The following is a 20,474-nucleotide window of genomic DNA, read 5'->3' as shown; positions in this document are numbered from 1 at the left end:
GGTTTTCCTAGCTGCGCAGCAGGGAGGGGGGCGGGGAGGGCTGTCTGAGCAGATGCCTGACAGAATATTCTCCGTCTTGTAGTGTGAGAAACCGGGAGCCCGAGCTGGGAGCGACTAGTACGGGCGCCGGTGTGTGATATAAAGTGTAACTATATAGAATTGTGTCATTATATATGTTTTACGGCTCAGGGGGGGCCTTCCGTGCGCAAGGGATTGTGGGACTTGAAGTCCTTGTGGTTTCCCAGCGTAGTGTTTTAGTTTATGAATGGGCAGGTTCTTAAATGACACGTTTGCGCTTTTATTTTGTCAGATACTAAACCTAAGTACACCGGTCATTGATATGAAATATAAGACAGAAACGGAATAAAAGTCTTGTGTGACCTCGCTGCAGACTACAACTCCCATCATACATCTGATTTACTTTGATCACGCCCCCTAGCGACGGCCCTTAGTAACGAGAGTCTGTATACAAATGTCCTATACCTGAGATGTGGGGCAAGATGGAGAGGTAACAGGGCAGGGATGGTGGAGAGTATCTGTGAAATAACTTGTATCTTATCTAGATATTTTGTTCCCTGTTATCAGCCACTTTATATTAAAAATACCGGCAATGCAATAGCAATATTAATCCAACCAATCCTCCAACTATCGGAATGTTGCACCATATGCTATAAGGCTGGGTTCACACCACATTTTTGCAATACAGTTTTTTTTCAGGTAAAAAACGGATTCCTCAAAACCTGACTAAACTGTATCAAAACGTGTGTACAAAGTTTTATCTGTATACGGTTTGAAAAGTGATGTCCGGTTGCATCCGTTTTTTAAGAAAAAAAAACCGCATACGTTTTTAACTTTTCACTCCATTATGAATAAAGTTTCACTTGTTTGATTGAAATTCCAAGAAAAAAAACTGTGCAAAGTCAAAAACCGTATGGTTAAAACTGGATGGAACCGTACACACATACAGTTCTGTACAGTTCCCATTGACTCTTATGTAAAAAAAAAACAAAAAAAAACGTATGCTGGTCAATACGGTTTTTCACCTGGATCAAAAACCGTGGTAGGCCACGGTTTTCTGTCCAGAAAAAAAAAAAGTAAAAAACCGCGTGGTGTGAAAAACGGAGACAACCGTATACAATATGGTGCATACGGTTTTGAATGGAAAGTTTATGGGCACGGTTTTCTGTACAGTTGCATACTTTTTTTTGTTTTTTTTTTAAAACCGTATCCAAAAACTATAGAAAATCGTGGTGTGAACCCACCCTAACAGTGTTTCCCAACCAGAGCGCCTCCAGCTGTTGCAAAACTACAACTCCCAGCATGCCCGGACAGCCGTTGGCTGTCCGGGCATGCTGGGAGTTGTAGTTTTGCAACACCTGGAGGCACCCCTGGTTGGGAAACACTGACCTATACTATATACTACTATATAGTCCAACATGCTGGGAGTTGTAGCTTTGCAACAGCTGGAGGTACCCTGGTTGGGAAACACTGACCTATACTATATACTACTATATAGTCCAACATGCTGGGAGTTGTAGCTTTGCAACAGCTGGAGGTACCCCTGGTTGGGAAACACTCAGGGCTCAAGTCCTGCAGGAACTCATGGGAACAGAGTTCCTGCACTTTTTCCACAGCGGGAACGCAGTTCCCATTAGCCCTTAAAGGGGTACTCTGCCACTAGACATTATATCCCCTATCCAAAGTATAGGGAATAAGATGTCTGATCGCAGGAATCCAGCTGCTGGGGACCCCCGCGATCTCGGCTGTGGCACCCCAGACATTCAGTGCACGGAGCGAGCTTCGCGCCATGCCGGATGACTGATGATGTGGGGCAGAGGCTCGTGACGTCACAGTAATGCCCCCTCAATACAATTCTATGGAAGGGGGCATGACTGCCGTCACACCCCCTCCTATAGACTTGCATTGAGGGGCCTTGACGTCACGAGCCTCCGGCGCTGCACCCAACGCTCTAAACGAACGCCGGGTGCAGCAGGGAGAACATGGTGGTCCCCAGCAGCGGATTGGGTATAAGATGTCTAGTACCCCTTTAAGTGGAAATCTTGGGTGAGTTCCCACACTTTTTTCCCCAGGACTTGACCCATGCCTATACTATATAGTCCAACATGCTGGGAGTTGTAGCTTTCGTTTTGGGTCAGAATAGGACAAAATTCCCCTCCCCCCCTGCATATGTGTATCCTGTGATGTCACGCATCTATAATTAATTATGCAAATTAGCATGGCCGGTATTTTTATTGCAAAAAAGGTGACAACCATACAAGCAACCTGGATCCAATGCTGTTCATAACTGGTAATATAATAGGCCGTGTTCACACTGTGTGTTTTTGTAGCATTTTTAACCCCTGGCCTTTCAAGAGCCATGGCCAATATTTATCATTGTCTTTAGACAGTTTTTTGTGTCTTTTGTGTCTTGTGTGTCGCGGTGCGGTGCGTCGGGGGCGGTCGCGGTGCGGTGTGGGCGATGCGGGAGGCGGGGCATTATCGGCAAGGTAATTGCCGATACCGATAATGCCCAAAATCGTGATTATCGGCCGACAATATCGGCCATACTGATAATCGGTCGACTACATAATAATTTGGTGCATATAACCAAAAGCTACAAAGACAAGTTAGTGGGATACCAACCAATATAAACGTGCTTGAAAAGTAAGACACACTGGCAGAGACCTGGACAGCACCACTCCAACGTACGTTTCGGTACATCACCTTCATCTGGCTGTTGGCTGTCCGGGCATGCTGGGAGTTGTAGTTTTGCAACAGCTGGAGGCACCCTGGTTGGGAAACAATGGTTTATGTAGAGGACAGGAGCTTCTTCAGGGTCCTATACAGTACACACAGTGTCCCAAATGGAGCCGCCCTTACTTGGTGTCCAAAGGACCAACTTACCCTGGCACAGGTAAAGAGTAGTACAGAACTTGTAGTTCCTCCCTGTACTGTAGGGGGCGCTACCAAACACCAGTCAGTGCATTCACTTCAGTAATACAGGTGATTTACCAGTAAAATGCCCATTCTGATTGGTCAGTTCCTCCAGTTGTGACACATTTCACAGATCTGGACTGTCCGTAGCATTGTATGTTGAGTCTGGTTTCAAGTTACAATGGTCCAGAAAAAAACATTGTATGTTGAAACTATTGTATGTTGAGGCCATTGTAAGTTGAGGGATCACTGTATGTCTTTTATCATTGCACTTTCTACAGAAATAATATATTTTGTGTGTTAATTCACACTTAACTTGTTTCAAAAGTGACTCCTCTTTGTTCTGTTTGTTTTTGGTATTGTATATTGGAGTTCATCATACTTACAGCCCATATTTATAACTGGGGTATCACTAGATATATGATATGTCATCTATATATACTATTGGTGCGTTAGCAAATATTGTAAGTTTCTCCCCAGGACTGTTGTCCTTTTGTGCTTCATATACCTTTTGGTTTACACATTTCTGCTGATTTTCAGTTGCAATCCGCTGATTTTGGTAATACACATGATATGGAAGGGTTTTTATGAACTGCACCTTTTTGTGAAAAGGAGCAAAAAAAGGCGCAAAGCCACTGAAAAGTCTCTAAAACTACACCTGCCCAGACTTAGCTTTTTGGTGTATGTGAAAAGAGAAATTTCAAAAAATGTGACCTGCACAAAATGTATAAAATGCTCTGTGACCAATTAATAAATTTGGTGCTCCTACACATTACCAGCACACACAAAAAAGGTGTAAAAAAATGCTTCACTTACACCTACAATGATAAATGCTTCACTTACATCTACAATGATAAATGCTTCACTTACACCTACAATGATAAATGCTTCACTTACACCTACAATGATAAATGCTTCACTTACATCTACAATGATAAATGCTTCACTTACACCTACAATGATAAATGCTTCACTTACACCTACAATGATAAATGCCGGCCAATAACTCTATTATCTGTCCATCCATAGTGTTATATGAGGGCTTGGTTTTTGCAAGTTATTTCTGGAGTTACTGTATTTTCTGTCTGTCCACAGTGCTCTCTGCTGACACCTCTGTCCGTATCAGGAACTGTCCAGAGCAGGATATTTGCCATTTGGATTTGCTTCTACTCTGGACAGTTTCTGACACGGACAGAGGTGTCAGCAGAGAGCACTGTAATGCCCGCCTGGAAATGTGCTGTCTCCATAGAGAGCAATACATTTCCGAGTGGATTCCACAGAAAGAATTCTAGAATTGGGAAATTCCAGCGTGTGCATTGAAATCTCATTGAAAGCAATGGGATTCTGCTGGAACGGTATCTCCAAGCTGAATTTTTCCAATGGATTCTGCTTGGAAATTCCATTATTTGAACATGTCCTTTTGTGTATAGGTTTCTTAGTCATAGGCTAGAACAGCGATTCCCAACCAGGGTGCCTCCAGCTGTTGCAAAACTACAACTCCCAGCATGCCCGGACAGCCAATGGCTGCCCGGGCATGCTGGGAGTTGTAGTTTTGCAAGAGCTGGAGGCACCCTGGTTGGGAAGCACTGGACTAAAAGCTATTTACACTGATGTACTGGTTCCTATTTGTAGGTATCCATGGCTGATATGATCTGTATTCTAAAAAAATTCCATTCAATTTCTGTTGTTACAGGATAGGAAATATCTAGTGGATTGGTGGGGGTCCGACTGCTGGGACCCCCACTGATTCCAAGAATGGAGGACAAATGTTTTCTGCATGAATGGAGTAGCAGTGCGCATGTGAGGTCAGCTCTTCGTTCATTCTCTATACGACATACGAACAGTACCAAGCCCAGCATTTGGAGCACCTTCAATCCACTAGTTATCCCCTATCCAGTGTATAACTTTTGAAAATGAGAATACCCCTTTATAGTGTGCCAAATGTCTGTGTCTGATATAGGAAACTTACACTGTCAGCTCTGTAGGAATTTAAAGTGTACCTGTCGTCAACAAAAACTTTTTATATAATGTAGATAATACAAATATATGTATATTTGTTATATACATTGGTTAAAGCATGTGTATATTTATGGGTGAAAAAGTGCTGTCCTTGCAGCTATTGCCTGTGAGGAGTCCAAATACAGGAAGTGAGGGCAGGACAAGCAGGGATCTGTGCAGGCTACTGGCTTGTCAATCATCCTCATGTGTGAGCCGGGAGCATGTTGTGGTGGCCACGAGTGAAACCCGCGACCGCCACTACGCTGGGGTTAGCTACTTGGTTCTTGGGGGTTTATGAACCCAGGGTCGGATGGTATTACCCTTAATGTCATGTGACGCCACTGTAGTCTTGGTATCTCCTGGGGTACTACAGGTCCGGGGAACTCCGTCTCCCCACAGGCTAGCAAGGAAAGAATTGACTCCACACTAGGTTGCAGTTTAACGGAGGCTTTACTAACTTGAAGATAGGTGGTACAATCTCCACAGCGCTCAACCAAAGTCTCCCAAAGGTTTAACAGACAGTCTCTAGAAGACCACACAGCTTGCAGTGCCTGGACTTGATATTGCATATATGCTTGGCTCTTACGGCCGGACTAGGAATGTTAGGTCTGCGCTATATTAGGCTTGAGATTAAAGTCACTTACTGAAGTGTTGGTAGATTGGTGGCTTTTCGCCGGAAGATAATGAGTTGTCCTTTAGGAATTCTCTGATCAAGGCTGAAGTAAAGGCTTGATGTTAGTTGGGGTTACTTCATGCTTTTCTGATCTCTTTCTCATCTTTGCTCTCACTCCTCTGCGGATTCTCTCTGCTACTCCGAAGCTTCACCTCCTCTGAACTTGCTCGGACCTCCACTCTGTACTCTAAATTGAAATGAACTGCTGATTCTTCACTCTGAACCCTGAACTCCACTCAACTTCTCTACACAGGAAATGCCACCCCTTATAAGGGAAGGCTAAACTAAAGCCCATTGGCCAGGCAGCTGTGGATCATAGAGTTGTTTGTATCCCCTTTAGAATTTACAATAAAGTTACATACAAGTAATAACATAATATAACACCTTACACAAAAGTTTAGTCTAGCCCTCAGTCCTCCACTCTCACATACCCTGACTAAGCATGAGGTTGCTACGTAACATACTTAAAGCTACAGACACCTAATAACGGATTGCTAAGTTATAACAGTGCAAATACACATTAGAAATGGTGGAGTCCCTGCAGGGGAGCCCCCAGGACACCGGAGGTCTCAATCTGACAGGGCCTACAATACCTTGATACAATATACCTGTACTGGGACACCACAATGTCACAGAGCCTCACTGTGTGCAGTGTGTGCCCTGCTTGTCCTAAGTGCACAGAGCCCTGCTTGTCCTCGGTGTACAGAGCCCTGCTTGTCCTCAGTGTACAGAGATCTGCTTGTCCTCAGTGTACAGAGCCCTTCTTGTCCTCATTGTACAGAGTCCTGCTTGTCCTCAGTGTACAGAGCCCTGCTTGTCCTCAGTGCACAGATCCCTGGTTGTCCTCAGTGTACAGAGCACTGCTTGTCCTCAGTGTACAGAGCCCTGCTTGTCCTCAGTGTACAGAGCCCTGCTTGTCCTCAGTGTACAGAGCCTGCTTGTCCTCAGTGCACAGAGCCCTGCTTGTACTCAGTGCACAGAGCCCTGCTTGTACTCAGTGCACAGAGCCCTGCTTGTCCTCAGTGTACAGAGCCCTGCTTGTCCTCAGTGCACAGAGCCCTGCCTGTCCTCGGTATACAGAGCCTGCTTGTCCTCAGTGTACAGAGCCCTCTTGTCCTCAGTGTACAGAGCCCTGCTTGTCCTCAGTGTACAGAGATCTGCTTGTCCTCAGTGTACAGAGCCCTTCTTGTCCTCAGTGTACAGAGCCCTTCTTGTCCTCAGTGTACAGAGCCCTGCTTGTCCTCAGTGTACAGAGCCCTGCTTGTCCTCAGTGCACAGATCCCTGGTTGTCCTCAGTGTACAGAGCACTGCTTGTCCTCAGTGTACAGAGCCCTGCTTGTCCTCAGGGCACAGAGCCCTGCTTGTCCTCAGTGTACAGAGCCCTGCTTGTCCTCAGTGTACAGAGCCCTGCTTGTCCTCAGTGTACAGAGCCCTGCTTGTCCTCAGTGTACAGAGCCCTTCTTGTCCTCAGTGTACAGAGCCCTGCTTGTCCTCAGTGTACAGAGCCCTGCTTGTCCTCAGTGCACAGAGCCCTGCTTGTCCTCAGTGCACAGAGCCCTGCTTGTCCTCAGTGTACAGAGTCCTGCTTGTCCTCAGTGTACAGAGTCCTGCTTGTCCTCAGTGTACAGAGTCCTGCTTGTCCTCAGTGTACAGAGTCCTGCTTGTCCTCAGTGTACAGAGCCCTGCTTGTCCTCAGTGTACAGAGTCCTGCTTGTCCTCAGTGCACAGAGCCCTGCTTGTCCTCAGTGTACAGAGTCTTGCTTGTCCTCAGTGTACAGAGTCCTGCTTGTCCTAAGTGTACAGAGCCCTGCTTGTCCTCAGTGTACAGAGCCCTGCTTGTCCTCAGTGTACAGAGCCCTGCTTGTCCACCCACACTTCCTGTATTTGGACTCCTTATAGAGACACATATGTTATAGCTGCAGGGACACAAATATACATATTTTTTCATCAATGTATATTACAAATATACATATAATGGTATTTTCTACATTATTTAAAAAGTTTTTATTGATGACAGGTATACTTTAAGTGAATGACGCCAATCACTGAAGAGCACAGAGAAAATAAATAGATACACAAACCATGATGTCATTGTAGGTAATAAACCCTGTATAGTCACTTACTCTGTATCTTTTCATGTAACCAGGTGTAATGAAGCACGGAATACATCTCCAGGAGTCATGAAATCTTTCCATGGAATACCAAGCCCTCCAGTCCTTCTACCCATAACTAGTGCCAGGGATAAGAAATTTCTTACCAGCATTGAGGAGAATATAAAGTCTGAGGTAGAGAGACTCTCTGCTGTGGGTCAGCTTGATGCTGAGCAACAGTATATCATCTATGGACAGGCTTTTGATAAGGTGAACTACATGACACGATAAAACGCATCCACTTTGTGATTTCTGTGCATCCCTTATGTCACTTACCATTGCTCTTGGTGTCTAATGTTTGTTTCCAGGTCATTGACTATTGCACTGACTATAAAAGGCTTCTTACTGCAATCAAACAGGAGTACGATGAGTTTATCGATGCCACCAAGCAAGGAGAAATCAATGCAATTCATGTCCATGCAAAATTGAAAAAACTGGCATCTGAACCCACTACACTAATGTATTACAGGAAGCGGGCAGCAGAGCTGGAGGACAGGTAACACTGCTACTAAACAGTGATAATAAGGGTGTGTTCACACTGAGTAATTTCCTCATGGACATTTCCAACAAAGATCCAAATTACAAATGAGTATGTTCATTCTTCCGCCAGAATCCAGTAATAAAAGACTGTTTAAGGATTACTCCGCCCTAAGACATCTTATCCCCTATCCAAAGAACCCCCACAATCTATCATGCAGCACCCACCTGTGTGAACTGCACACCAGCACTGGAGGCTCTGTCATGGCCCTCACGCCCCCTCCCATAGACTTTCATTGAGGGGTGGGGCGTGACGTCACACGGGGGCGGAGTCGTGATGTCACGATACTACGGCCCTGTAGTCGTGAGGCTTCAGACTTGGAGCCTCCAGCACTGGCATGCAGCTCACACAGGTGGGTGCTTCATAAGAGATTGTCCCCAGTGGCGGGACCCTCGTGATCAGACATCTTATCACCTATCTTTTGGATAGAGGATAAGATGTCTTAGGGCCGGAGTACCCCTTTAAGTCTGTGGTACTTTAAATTACACACTAAGTTCTGTGGAAAAAAAGTACCACATCTTTAGTGCTCCATTTTACCATGAATTCTAAGTTAAATTCTATAATGTGAACTAGCCCATTGAAGTGAAAATTAAAGGGGTATTCCGGCCTCAGACATCTAATCCCCTATCAAAAGGGGATCGCGGAGGTCCTGCCACTGGGAACCCCCACGATCTCGGTGCCGCTCCCAGCATTCTGTGCCGGGCACTGCTCCCGAGATGGAGACGTGACGTCATGCCACACCCCCTGCTACGATAGACAGGAATAGAGGGAGCATGGCATAACATCACGAGGGGGCGTAGCGTGATGACACGTCTCCATCTTGGGAGCAGATGCCGGGCGGAATACCCCTTTAAATCCATCTCAGATTTACACTGAAGCCATAAACTACTGTGAAGCTCGTCTTGCGACATACATAACAGATATAAAAAAGATGCATCAAAAGGCAGTGGCTAAATGTGTCAGTGAGGGGAGGAAATGTAGAATTTGGCACACAGTACCGATACAATAATGACAGATATGAGGTGGCATAGTAAAGACTAGTGTCATGTCACAGTCCATATGTAATATATAGCGTGCGCCATCTTGATAAATTTGACGCCATTGATGAATGTACAATATTGCGTTTTATGCGGACACCACTAGAAGTTTCAGTAAATCTGTTCTTCTGTATCTTTATTTTGTGTAGAATAGAGATAATCAATAAAGACTCGATCAGAATTGAAAAGGAATTACAGAAACTGAAGGATGAGAAGAGAGTAAAGACCCCTCCTATAGAAGAAGCTGGACCACCACAAGATGAAATAGACCCCTCAGCTCCCATTCCAGGTATGCTATTCCTTCCATTGACTTATAGCAGTGACATTTACAGCCTTCACTGATGTAAATCAATCATAGCTGTAAAGTTGTATGGTTTATCATTCCCTGCACCAGCACAGATCAACACAATTGCAAAATCTTTTCGTGCAGACATGTTTTATGTAAAAATAGAGTTTTCTCGAAAATATTGCCGCTCTACGCTGGCATGGAGAATTATAACTTCCCCCCAATGTATGGCATAGTTTTACAAAATGGCCAAAGATGTCTGCTGTATTAGACTAGTTACTGGGGTTGTGCCATAAATATCTAGATATTAGTTGACCATAGAGCCTTGACCAACAGTGCGTTCAGTTAAATGGGCACTGTTATCAAACTTTATTTTTGATATACCGTATATACTCGAGTATAAGCCGACCGAGGCCCCTAATTTCACCCCAAAAACAACCCAGGAAAAGTTATTCACTCGACTATAAGCCTAGGGTGGGAAATACATCATCCCCCCCATGTCATCATCCAGACCCCCCGTCATTAACACCCCGTCATCATCCCTCCCCCCTTCATCATCACCGCCTGTCAATCCCTTCAGTGGTCTTCAACCTGTGGACCTCCAGATGTTGCCAAACTACAACTCCCAGCATGCCCGGACAGTCATCGGTTGTCCGGTCATGCTGGGAGTTGTAGTTTTGAAACATCTGGAGGTCCGCAGGTTGAAGACCACTTCGGGCCTTCGTTATCATCCAGACCCCCCCCCCCCCCGTTTCGTTTTCTACTCACCTACCCTCGGTGGGAAGGAAGGGTGAGCTGGTCCGGGCCAGCTATGCTGCATGGACCGTCTGGTGGGGAAGGTTAGTCGTTCCGGGCTGTCCATCTTCACCGGGAGGCCCTCTTCTCTGCTCCGGGCCCGGCCCCGGACTAGTGACGTTGCCTTGACGACGACGCACAGGGACGTTCACGCGCAGGGACGTCCCTGTGCGTCGTCGTCAAGGCAACGTCACTAGTCCGGGCCCGGAGCGGAGAAGAGGGCCTCCCGGTGAAAATGGAAAGCCTGGAACGACTAACCTTCCCCACCGGATGGTCCCTGCAGCATAGATGGCCCGGACCAGCTCACCCTTCCTTCCCACTGAGGGGAGGTGAGTAGAAAACGAAAGGGGGGGTCTGGATGATGACGAAGGCCCGCAGTGGTCTTCAACCTGCGGACCTCCAGATGTTTTAAAACTACAACTCCCAGCATGCTCGGACAGCCGATGGCTGTCCGGGCATGCTGCGAGTTGTAGTTTTGCAACATCTGGAGGTCCACAGGTTGAAGACTACTGAAAGGGATTGACAGGCAGAGAGTTCACTCGAGTATAAGCCGAGGGGGCATTTTCAGCACGTAAAATCGTGCTTAAAAACTCGGCTTATACTCGAGTATATACGGTATTATTCCTTACATTATTTAAAACATATTTCTAATATATTCTATCAGTCAATTCTCTCTATATTTGTGTTTTTTTTCCTTTGAAAAGCCGGCCACTAGGGGTCTCCCTCCTAGTGCCAGCTGCAGTGCGGCTGATGTCACCTCTGAATTCGGACTGATGCCCAGCCTGCGTCAGTTACCTACGGTCCAGCGCTTACTGTCCAGCACTTGCTCCCTGCCTATCAATCAGACAGGTGGGAGCGAGCGCTGGACAGTAGGTAACTGACTAAATTTGGACTGATGCCCAGCCTGGGTCATTCCGAATTCAGATGTGACGTCAGCCACACTGCAGCCGGCACTAGGAGGGAGACCCCTAGTGGCCGGCTTTTCAAAGGAAAAAAAAAAACACAAATATAGAGAGAATTGACTGATGAAATATATTAGGAATATGTTTCAAATAATGTAAGGAATAATATATCAAAAATAAAGTTTGATAACAGTGCCCATTTAAATGTAATACTACAGGAGAAGTGTAACTGGACGAGACTTTTTCTAGTGCTATATCAGCTGATCACATTGATCGGAGGTCAGATCTGCAGCAGCCAGACGTTCTTTCTGTTGGCAATCTGCAATTCTGCCACTATTGTGGACTTTCAGAGGACCAATTGAAGTGAATGGTAGCGAAACTTTCAGTGGATTTCTCTCAGAAGGTAACCTGCTGCGTGTTATGATTGTGTAAATGTACCTTAAAGGGTAGGGGGGGGGGGGAGATACTGAGCTCAGATGTATACATGTTTCCATGTCACATTTTATCTCCCCAAGTGCCACCTTTACTCTCTTATTACAGTATGGAGGCCACACTGACTGTAACCCAATAAACAGTGGGAAATTTTGGGGGGCGGACATGAAGACATGCAAGAGTAGCAGCACAACAATCTTAGCACTGTAGCCTCTTTAGTACCTGAATCCTGTACTGGAACATAGCAGAGCACCTCCATGATAGGCACAGGAAGAGAAGAGCACTATGCACAAAATACACAAGCGACCAGGGTTTCCCAACCAGGGTGCCTCCAGCTGTTGCAAAACTACAACTCCCAGCATGCCCGGACAGCCTTCGGCTGTCCGGGCATGCAGGGAGTTGTAGTTTTACAACAGCTGGTGGCACCCTGGTTGGGAAACACTGCACTAGACACGCTAGACTGCTGTACAAACCAAAATAAAGATGGCACCAAATGCAAACCAAAAAATCGAAGGGGCTTGTATTAAAGGGGTACTCCCCCGGAAAACATTTTAATTTCAATCAACTAGTGTCAGAAAGTTAAACAGATTTGTAAATTACTTCTATTAAAAAATCTTGATCCTTCCTGTACTTATCAGCTGCTGTATGCTCCACAGGAAGTTCTTTTTTTTTTTTGAATTTCCTTTCTGTCTGACCACAGTGCTCTCTGCTGCCACCTCTGTCCATGTAAGGAACTGTCCAAAGCAGGAAAGGTTTGCTATGGGGATTTGCTCCAACTCCTAACAGTTCCTAAAATGGACAGAGGTGTCAGCAGAGAGCACTGTGGTCAGACAGAAAGGAAATTCAAAAAGAAAAGAACTTCCTGTGGAGCATACAGCAGCTGATAAGTACAGGAAGGATCAAGATTTTTTAATAGAAGTCATTTACAAATCTGTTTAACTTTCTGGCACCAGTTGATTTAAAAAAAAAAAAAAATGTTTTCCAGGGGAGTACCACTGTAAAGGGGTTATCCAGGAATATGTCCCAAAACTTTGCCACCCCTGTCCTCAGGTTGTGTGTGGTATTATAACTTGTCTCCCTTCACTTTAATGGAACTAAACTGCAATGCCACACAAAACCTGAAGACAGACATGGTGCTGTTTTTGAAAAAAATTGGCTCTATTTTTCTAATCCTAAATTGGAAGTTTACTTAAGAAGATGTAAATAACTGTATATGGGGGAATGGCCTTACAAGTTCATGCTGGTGGGAATTATGGAATAATTTACTGATCCCCAACATGTATTATATTTAAATGGTATCAGACTGATCCATCTTACAGGTATGACAGTCGAGGATTCTCTGAACATGGCCGCCCTTACAAAATACCAGCAGCTCTTAGAAGAGAAGAAGCGTGCACTAAAAGCTGCTATGAAGACGAAGTACATCCCCATCCAGAGAAAGCAAGAACTGGACGTCAAGCTCTGCACCGCTTTACAGGAAAGAGACCAAGTCGAGTTAGTCAACCAGAGATTGTTGGACAGGTATTTCTAATAAAATATGGATGTAGTGGGATTAGATTAGTCCCATAGTCATCCAAATGGATTCTACTTTGTATACAATGTATCACAGTCTGTGGGTTTCCTTTGTACAACAGAAAATATTTAGTATTCTGAGGGACCAAAGAGATACGCACCAGTACTCTACCCTACTACAAACCTTATTGTTCTGATCGTTTGACTGGTTTTTAGTTATTGAGTAGTGAGTGTTGTAACTCATTGGAGGGAAGGGTAGGGGTGAAGTCATGACAGCAGTTAAAGGGGTTATCCAAGAAAAAACTTTTTTTAATATATATATATCAACTGGCTCCAGAAAGTCAAACAGATTTGTAAATGACTTCTATTAAAAAAAATCTTAATCCTTTCAGTACTTATGAGCTGCTGAAGTTGAGTTGTTCTTTTCTACTCTGATGACACGTGTCTCGGGAACCGCCCAGTTTAGAAGCAAATCCCCATAGCAAACCTCTTCTACTCTGTGCAGTTCCCGAGCCAAGCAGAGGTGTCAGCAGAGAGCTCTGTTTCAAGACCGAAAACAACAACTCAACTTCAGCAGCTGATAATTATTGAAAGGATTAAGATTAAGTAATTTACAAATCTGTTTAACTTTCTGGAGCCAGTTGATATAAGAAAAAAAGTTTTTTCCTGGGATATCCCTATAAAGGGGAGACCCCTGTTCCTCCTTACTTGCAGTTGGAGTGGTGATTGAGCATGGCCACTCCACTCAGTGTCCCGGGGGCTGCTCTAAATAGTGAAGTACATAAGAAGAGCCTATTATAACCTCAGCAGTTAAATACATTATAATACTCTTATGTAACATCTGTTCACTGCAATGAAATATTTAGTACAAGAAAGAAGACTATTACATAACTCTACTGAGATAGGCAGGGGATGTGTCATGCTAGCAAAGGCCCCAGAATGTCTGATAGCAATCCTAAGTATTTTTTATTCATATAAAATTCCTGGTTATTTGGCCACAGTTTTTACTGTCATTACAAAAAATTTTGACACGTCATAGAAACATGTTGAATGTTTGATTGGTCGTGATCTGGGTGGTGAGTGCCCCACCTATGGCTATAGCAAGTTGGGAGAAGTGCTTGGCTCTCCTTGTCTTCCTGCTTATTACAGACTCCGTAGATGTCTATAGATCAGTGTTTCCCAACCAGGGGGCCTCCAGCTGTTGCAAAACTACAACTCCCAGCATGCTCAGACAGCCAAAGGCTGTCTGAGCATGCTGGGAGTTGTAGTTTTGCAACAGCTGGAGGCCCCCTGGTTGGGAAACACTGCTATAGATCCATCTCCTGCAGCGCAGGGAGGGAAGAGATTAGCTGAGCGATTGTCCCCACTATTTAGGATTTGAACACCCAGAACCTTACTGTTCAAAACTTTTGACATCCTTAGGATAGGCCCACAATATTCCAATTTCTGAGACCCTCATCGATCAGCTGATTGAAGGAGTTGCTGTATTCAGGGAACGAGCTAGTGCTGGCACTACCTAGTGTATGGTGCTGTGCCTCGCAGGAAGGGAAGAGGCTGCAGCTGTCTCTTACATCAGCTGATCAGCAGGGGTGCCAGGAGTTGGGCTCCCACCAATCTGATATTGATGGCCTATCCTAATGATAGGACATTAGTGAAATTAGTCAAAATAATAAACCTCCAGAAAAAACTGCCCTAATAAGGAGATTTTTTAACACTTACCGTAAAATCTCTTTCTCGAAGGATCCATTGGGGACACAGACCGTGGGTGTATCTTGCTGTCTCTAGGAGGGGCCAAAACAGGGGGTCTCCAGCTGCTGCGAGTCTGTACCTGTCTGTGTCCCCCAATGGAGCCGATAGAGAAAAGGAGATTTTTTAACACTTACCGTAAAATCTCTTTCTCGAAGGATCCATTGGGGGACACAGACAGGTACGGACTTGCAGCAGCTGGAGACCCCCTGTTTTGGCCCCTCCTAGAGACAGCAAGATACACCCACTGTCTGTGTCCCCCAATGGAGCCGATAGAGAAAAAACTATTTGCAAATGAAGATTTTTATTAATACATTAAATCAAACAAATCCTCCCATAAAAAACAGAAACACTGTGAACATAATAAAACCAGCAGTGGGAACACGAGAATCTAAGGCTAGGTTCACACTACGGAATCTCTGGGCAGAAAATTTCCGCCCGGAGATTCCGAGTGCGGCCAGCGCCGACTGATAGGACCGTACCGACACTGCAGTCTCCAATAGACATAGCAATGTGTTCCGCAAGTATTTCCGCCTGAAGAATGAGCAATGCCATACTTCAGGCGGAAATTTCCAAGCGGATTTTCCGTTCACAAATTCCGCTTCACAAATTCCGAAGTGTGAGTTTGTGAACAGAAACCCATTCACTACACTATACATTTTAGTAAGCGGAATTTCTGCCTGCAATTTCAAAGCGGAATTGCAGGCGGAAATTCCGTAGTGTGAACCTAGTCTAAATGTACTCAATACTAGAATGTTACTCTGCCCACTATATATAATGTAAAAATTCATATGCATGTAACAATTCTAATCATGATAACAGTTACTACATGTGCAACAAGACGCATAGGTGAAACCTAGATCCAAAGGTACATTTCAGCACTGAATTTTTCTATTAAACATAGTGAGTGCAATTCATTTATCCTCTTAGATTTTGTGTTCCCCCTCCGCTGGTTTTAATATGTATATAGGGGGAGATTTATCAGAACCTGACCAGATGCCCATAGCAACCAATTAGATTGTATCTTTCTTATTTCAGAGGCCTTTTCAAAAATGAAAGAAGCGATCTGATTGGACAACTGGTCAACATTTCCTCTGGACAGGTTTTGATAAATCTCTCCCATAGTGTTTATGTTTTAATGAGACATTTTGTGGGATTTGATGAATTAACCCCTTAAGGACTCAGGGTTTTTCTGTTTTTGCACTTTCATTTTTTCCTCCTTACCTTTTAAAAATCATAACCCTCTCAATTTTCCCCCTAAAAATCCATATTATGGCTTATTTTTTGCCTCACCAATTCTACTTTGCAGTGATATTATTCATTTTACCCAAAAATCCACGTCGAAACAGGAAAAAAAATGTGAGACAAAATCGAAGAAAAAACGCCATTTTGTAACTTTTGGGGGCTTCCGTTTCTACGCAGTGCATATTTCGGTAAAAATGACACCTTATCATTATTCTGTAGGTCTATACGGTTAAAATGATACCCTACTTATATAGGTTGGATATTGTCGTACTTGTGGAAAAAATCATAACTACATGCAGGAAAATGTATACGTTTAAAAATGTCATCTTCTGACCCCTATAACTTTTTTATTTTTCCACGTACAGGGCGGTATAAGGACTCATTTTTTGCGCCGTGATCTGAAGTTTTTAAAGGTACAATTTTTGTTTTGCTCTGACTTTTTGATCACTTTTTATTCATTTTTTAATGGTATAAAAAGTGACCAAAATACGCTTTTTTGGACTTTGGAATTTTTTTGCGCGTACGCCATTGACCGTGCGGTTTAATTAATGATATATTTTTATAGTTCGAACATTTACGCATGCGACGATACCACATATGTTTATTTTTTATTTTATTTACACTGTTTTATTTTTTTTTATGGGAAAAGGGGGGTGATTCAAACTTTTATTAGGGAAGGGGTTAAATTACCTTTATTAACACTTTTTTTAAACTTTTTTTTGCAGTGTTATAGGTCCCATAGGGACCTATAACACTGCACCCACTGATCTTTTACACAGATCACAGGCGTGTATTAACACGCCTGTGATCAGTGTTATCGGCGCTTGACTGCTCCTGCCTGGATCTCAGGCACGGAGCAGTCATTAGTCGATCGGACACCGAGGAGGCAGGTAAGGGCCCTCCTGGTGTCCTGTAAGCTGTTTGGGACGCCGCGATTTCACAGCGGCGGTTCCCGAACAGCCCGACTGACTAGCCGGGATACTTTCACTTTCGCTTTAGAAGCGGCAGTCAGCTTTGACCGCCGATTCTAAAGGGTTAATACCACACATTGCCACGATCGGCGATGTGTGGTATTAGCCGCGGGTCCCGGCCGTTGATGAGCGCCGGGACCGATGTGATGTGATGCAGGGTCGCAGCGCGACCCCGCTTCATATCGTGGGAGCCGGCGCAGGGCGTAAATATACGTCCTGCGTCGTTAAGGGGTTAATAAAAATCTTTATATTGCTTATTTTTGGTTTGGTTTATTTGGGCAAGTCTTCTGTAGATTCATTATTTAAAGGGTCTTTCTTGCCTGTTTTGGTACTAATGACTGGTAGGTGTTATAGTAAAAAAACATTATTTGTGTATATTGAGAGAAGTGTCACTCAGGGCTGGCGGCTTCTTTAAACCATAATTTATAGGGGTCCATTTAACCTATTTAGGAGATCAGGCGGAAAGTCAGCCCCTTGATGTCCTGGACTTATAGGGGTACTCCACTGCTCGGCATTTGGAACAAACTGTTCCGAACACTGGAGCCGGCGCCGGGAGCCTGTGACCTCATAGCCCCACCCCCTCATGATGCCCTTCCCCCTCAATGCAAGTCTATGGGAGGGGGCGTGACAGCTGTCATGCCCCCTCCCATAGACTTGCATTGAGGGGGTGGGGTGTGACGTTATAAGAGGGCGGGGCTATGAGGTCACAAGCTCCCGGCTCCAGCGTTCAGAACAGTTAGCTCCAAACGCTGAGCAGTGGAGTACCCCTTTAAGGCACCAGGAAGTAAATGTATACCCTGAAGCGCTGAGTGACTTTGAAGCGAGCGCAGGAGATGCAGTGAGTGTCACTGCTATCAGTAGTCGAACACTCACCACTAATGACAATCCCGCCGCACCCTGTCATTAACCCTTTAGACGCAGTGATCAATGCCATTCACAGAGCCAAAATAATGAAATCATAGATGGCTAGCTCAGGGGGCTCATCAGCCCCCCTTGACGTGGTCGCGGGAGTCCGATGAGCTAAAATAGAGGGTCCCCTTACCTGCCTCCGGATCGCTGATTCATCGATGTAGCTTCTAGCTGATAATCACCCTGGTTAAAGCCTATCCAGGTGATTGAGCGAGGATCTGACCAGTAGATTTTCTGACACATTGGATGATCCAATAAGCTTCTGTTTGCTTTCTTTTTTTCTTATAGTTACAGAAAGAAAAGAATTATTGCGGACACGATTGCTTCTTGGGCAAGATCAGATAAAAGCGTTTCTCTTTATGAGACATTAGCGCAAATGGCAGCAAAAGAAAATGAAATGAAAGGTATTTTACCCACTCTTGCAAAAGTCAAAGACAAAAATTGTCACTGGATATTAGGGCAACAAAACTACAGTATAACCCCTAATATCACTAGTAGCATAGACATGGAGGGGGGACATATTTTTACATGCAGCTTTACAGATCGCTGACTTTATTTTCCCATAGATGATACCTCTTCCACAAATGTATTTGAGGATCTGGATCCACGCAAAAGCCAGGAGGCAGAGGCTTTGCTGGAATATGTTGAAAGGTAATGTTGGGTTCATTGTATTGCTTGAGAATAAGCTCTGCATGGTAGCTAGTTCATAGGCCACACATACTTTAATATTGGATAAACAAGAGGCAAAAGCATTGCAGTCCAGAAACACAGCAGACCCCTGTCCACACCTCTTTGACACTCTGGGCCCTCCAAAAAGTGGGGGTTCTAGCAAAATATAGGCACCTACAGCTTATAAAAAGGGATGGAATGTATCATACCACTAACTGTGCCACGCTTTCATATGCATAAACTATATGACAAATGCACTATATAATTATATGACAAGAAAGAAATGCAGATATAAAACATATTTAATCCTGTGAATTGATTTATTGGACTTCTGAGATTGGGATTATTTTTCCACAAAAAGAATGAATGCATTGATTCTGGATCTGTTACTGCACTGGGCACTTGCCCATAATATTTTTATTGTAGTCCAGACAACTAGTTGAGTGTGGCTCACAAGGTACAGAAGGTTGGGGGCCAAATGGGGCCCACACACATGAGATAACTGTAATCTGAACGGGTGATCCCTTCCTTTTCCTATTCTGACATTCACTTGAACATTCAGCTTGGTCAAGTATTCTTGTTCTGAATAGAGAGAAAACAAAGGGGTCAGGCAGTTTAAATCCCCTCAACATCATCTGTTAGGGTCTGGCCAGAGGCCCCCATACACATAAGACCAGTGTTTTTTAAACAGTGTGTCTCCAGCTGTTGCTAAACTACAACTTCCAGCATGCCTGGGCAGCTAAAGGTTGTCTGGGTATGCTGGGAGTTGTAGTTTTGCAACAGCTGCAAACACATTGTTGGGAAAACTTCATAAGTCATCTGGTCCTGCTGAAATTGGCAGATATGGGCAACTTTTTTTTAATATGTATGGGGTCTTTAGGATATGCCATCACTTTATGATCCACAACAATCCTGACACTGAATGGGAAAAAGATTTGAAGAGGAATCAGTGCTAAACCAGTACTCAGATAAGAAGAGAAAAAAAGGAACACAATAGCGCCCCTGGTGAAGTACGTTAGGCACAGGTAGGGAGATGCTGGTAATAACACTCACCCTGTGGTGTTGCGCTCAGAGCACAACATCTGATATCGCATCTATCATAGAATGGGATCCTTCAGCTTGATTCCCCCGATCTGGTCCGGTAATGGTATAGGCAGCAGAAGAAACAAAAATCGGAAGCAGAAGAAACAAAAATCGGAACTAATTCCAAGAGCCAGATCCCTTGAGGTAGTCAGTCTAACAAAGTAGACCAATTTCAATAAAAGATAACATTTATTCCAAGCATAGATCCTAGATCTATGCTTGGAATAAATGTTATCTTTTATTGAAATTGGTCTACTTTGTTAGACTGACTACCTCAAGGGATCTGGTGCTTGGAATTAGTTCCGATTTTTGTTTCTTCTGCTGCCTAAACCAGTACTCAGGGAAACTCAGGTACATAACATCTTATCCCCGATCAAAAGGATAGGAGATAAGTGTCTGATCGCTTGATGGGAGGGGGGATATGACTACTGGGACACCCCACAATCTCCTTCCCATCTTCCCAGCTCTTCTCTTTCTTGGAGTGGCCGAGATCCCCGGCTCTCCTTGCATCTCTATGGAGGGGGCGTGTTGACCACAGCTTCGTGTGGTGGTTGACAGTCTCCTTGCACGGAGCAGAGATCAGACACTTATCCC

The 20,474-nt window shown here is 44.4% G+C and overlaps 1 protein-coding gene across 4 annotated transcripts in view; it reads left to right on the top strand.

Annotated features, from left to right (window-relative positions):
- The window catches only part of CLHC1 (clathrin heavy chain linker domain containing 1), a 36,639-nt gene continuing 16,165 nt past the window's right edge, over positions 1–20,474 (top strand). The window contains exons 1-8 of one of the 4 annotated variants that reach the window (XM_056567764.1): positions 37–129; positions 4,628–4,739; positions 7,752–7,965; positions 8,064–8,251; positions 9,480–9,619; positions 13,065–13,266; positions 18,417–18,532; positions 18,695–18,779. In XM_056567764.1, coding sequence (XP_056423739.1) covers positions 4,690–4,739; positions 7,752–7,965; positions 8,064–8,251; positions 9,480–9,619; positions 13,065–13,266; positions 18,417–18,532; positions 18,695–18,779 — 995 coding nt within the window. In that variant the 5' untranslated portion in view covers positions 37–129; positions 4,628–4,689. Of the gene's footprint in view, positions 130–160; positions 509–4,627; positions 4,740–7,751; positions 7,966–8,063; positions 8,252–9,479; positions 9,620–13,064; positions 13,267–18,416; positions 18,533–18,694; positions 18,780–20,474 lie in introns of those variants that run through there. The other 3 variants (XM_056567763.1, XM_056567767.1, XM_056567766.1) reach the window with 3 other exon arrangements.

This window comes from Hyla sarda, chromosome 3, assembly GCF_029499605.1.
Source record: "Hyla sarda isolate aHylSar1 chromosome 3, aHylSar1.hap1, whole genome shotgun sequence".
Lineage (NCBI taxonomy): Eukaryota > Metazoa > Chordata > Amphibia > Anura > Hylidae > Hyla > Hyla sarda.
Note: the sequence above shows the minus strand (reverse complement) of the source record. Positions and strands in the feature narration are given on the sequence as shown.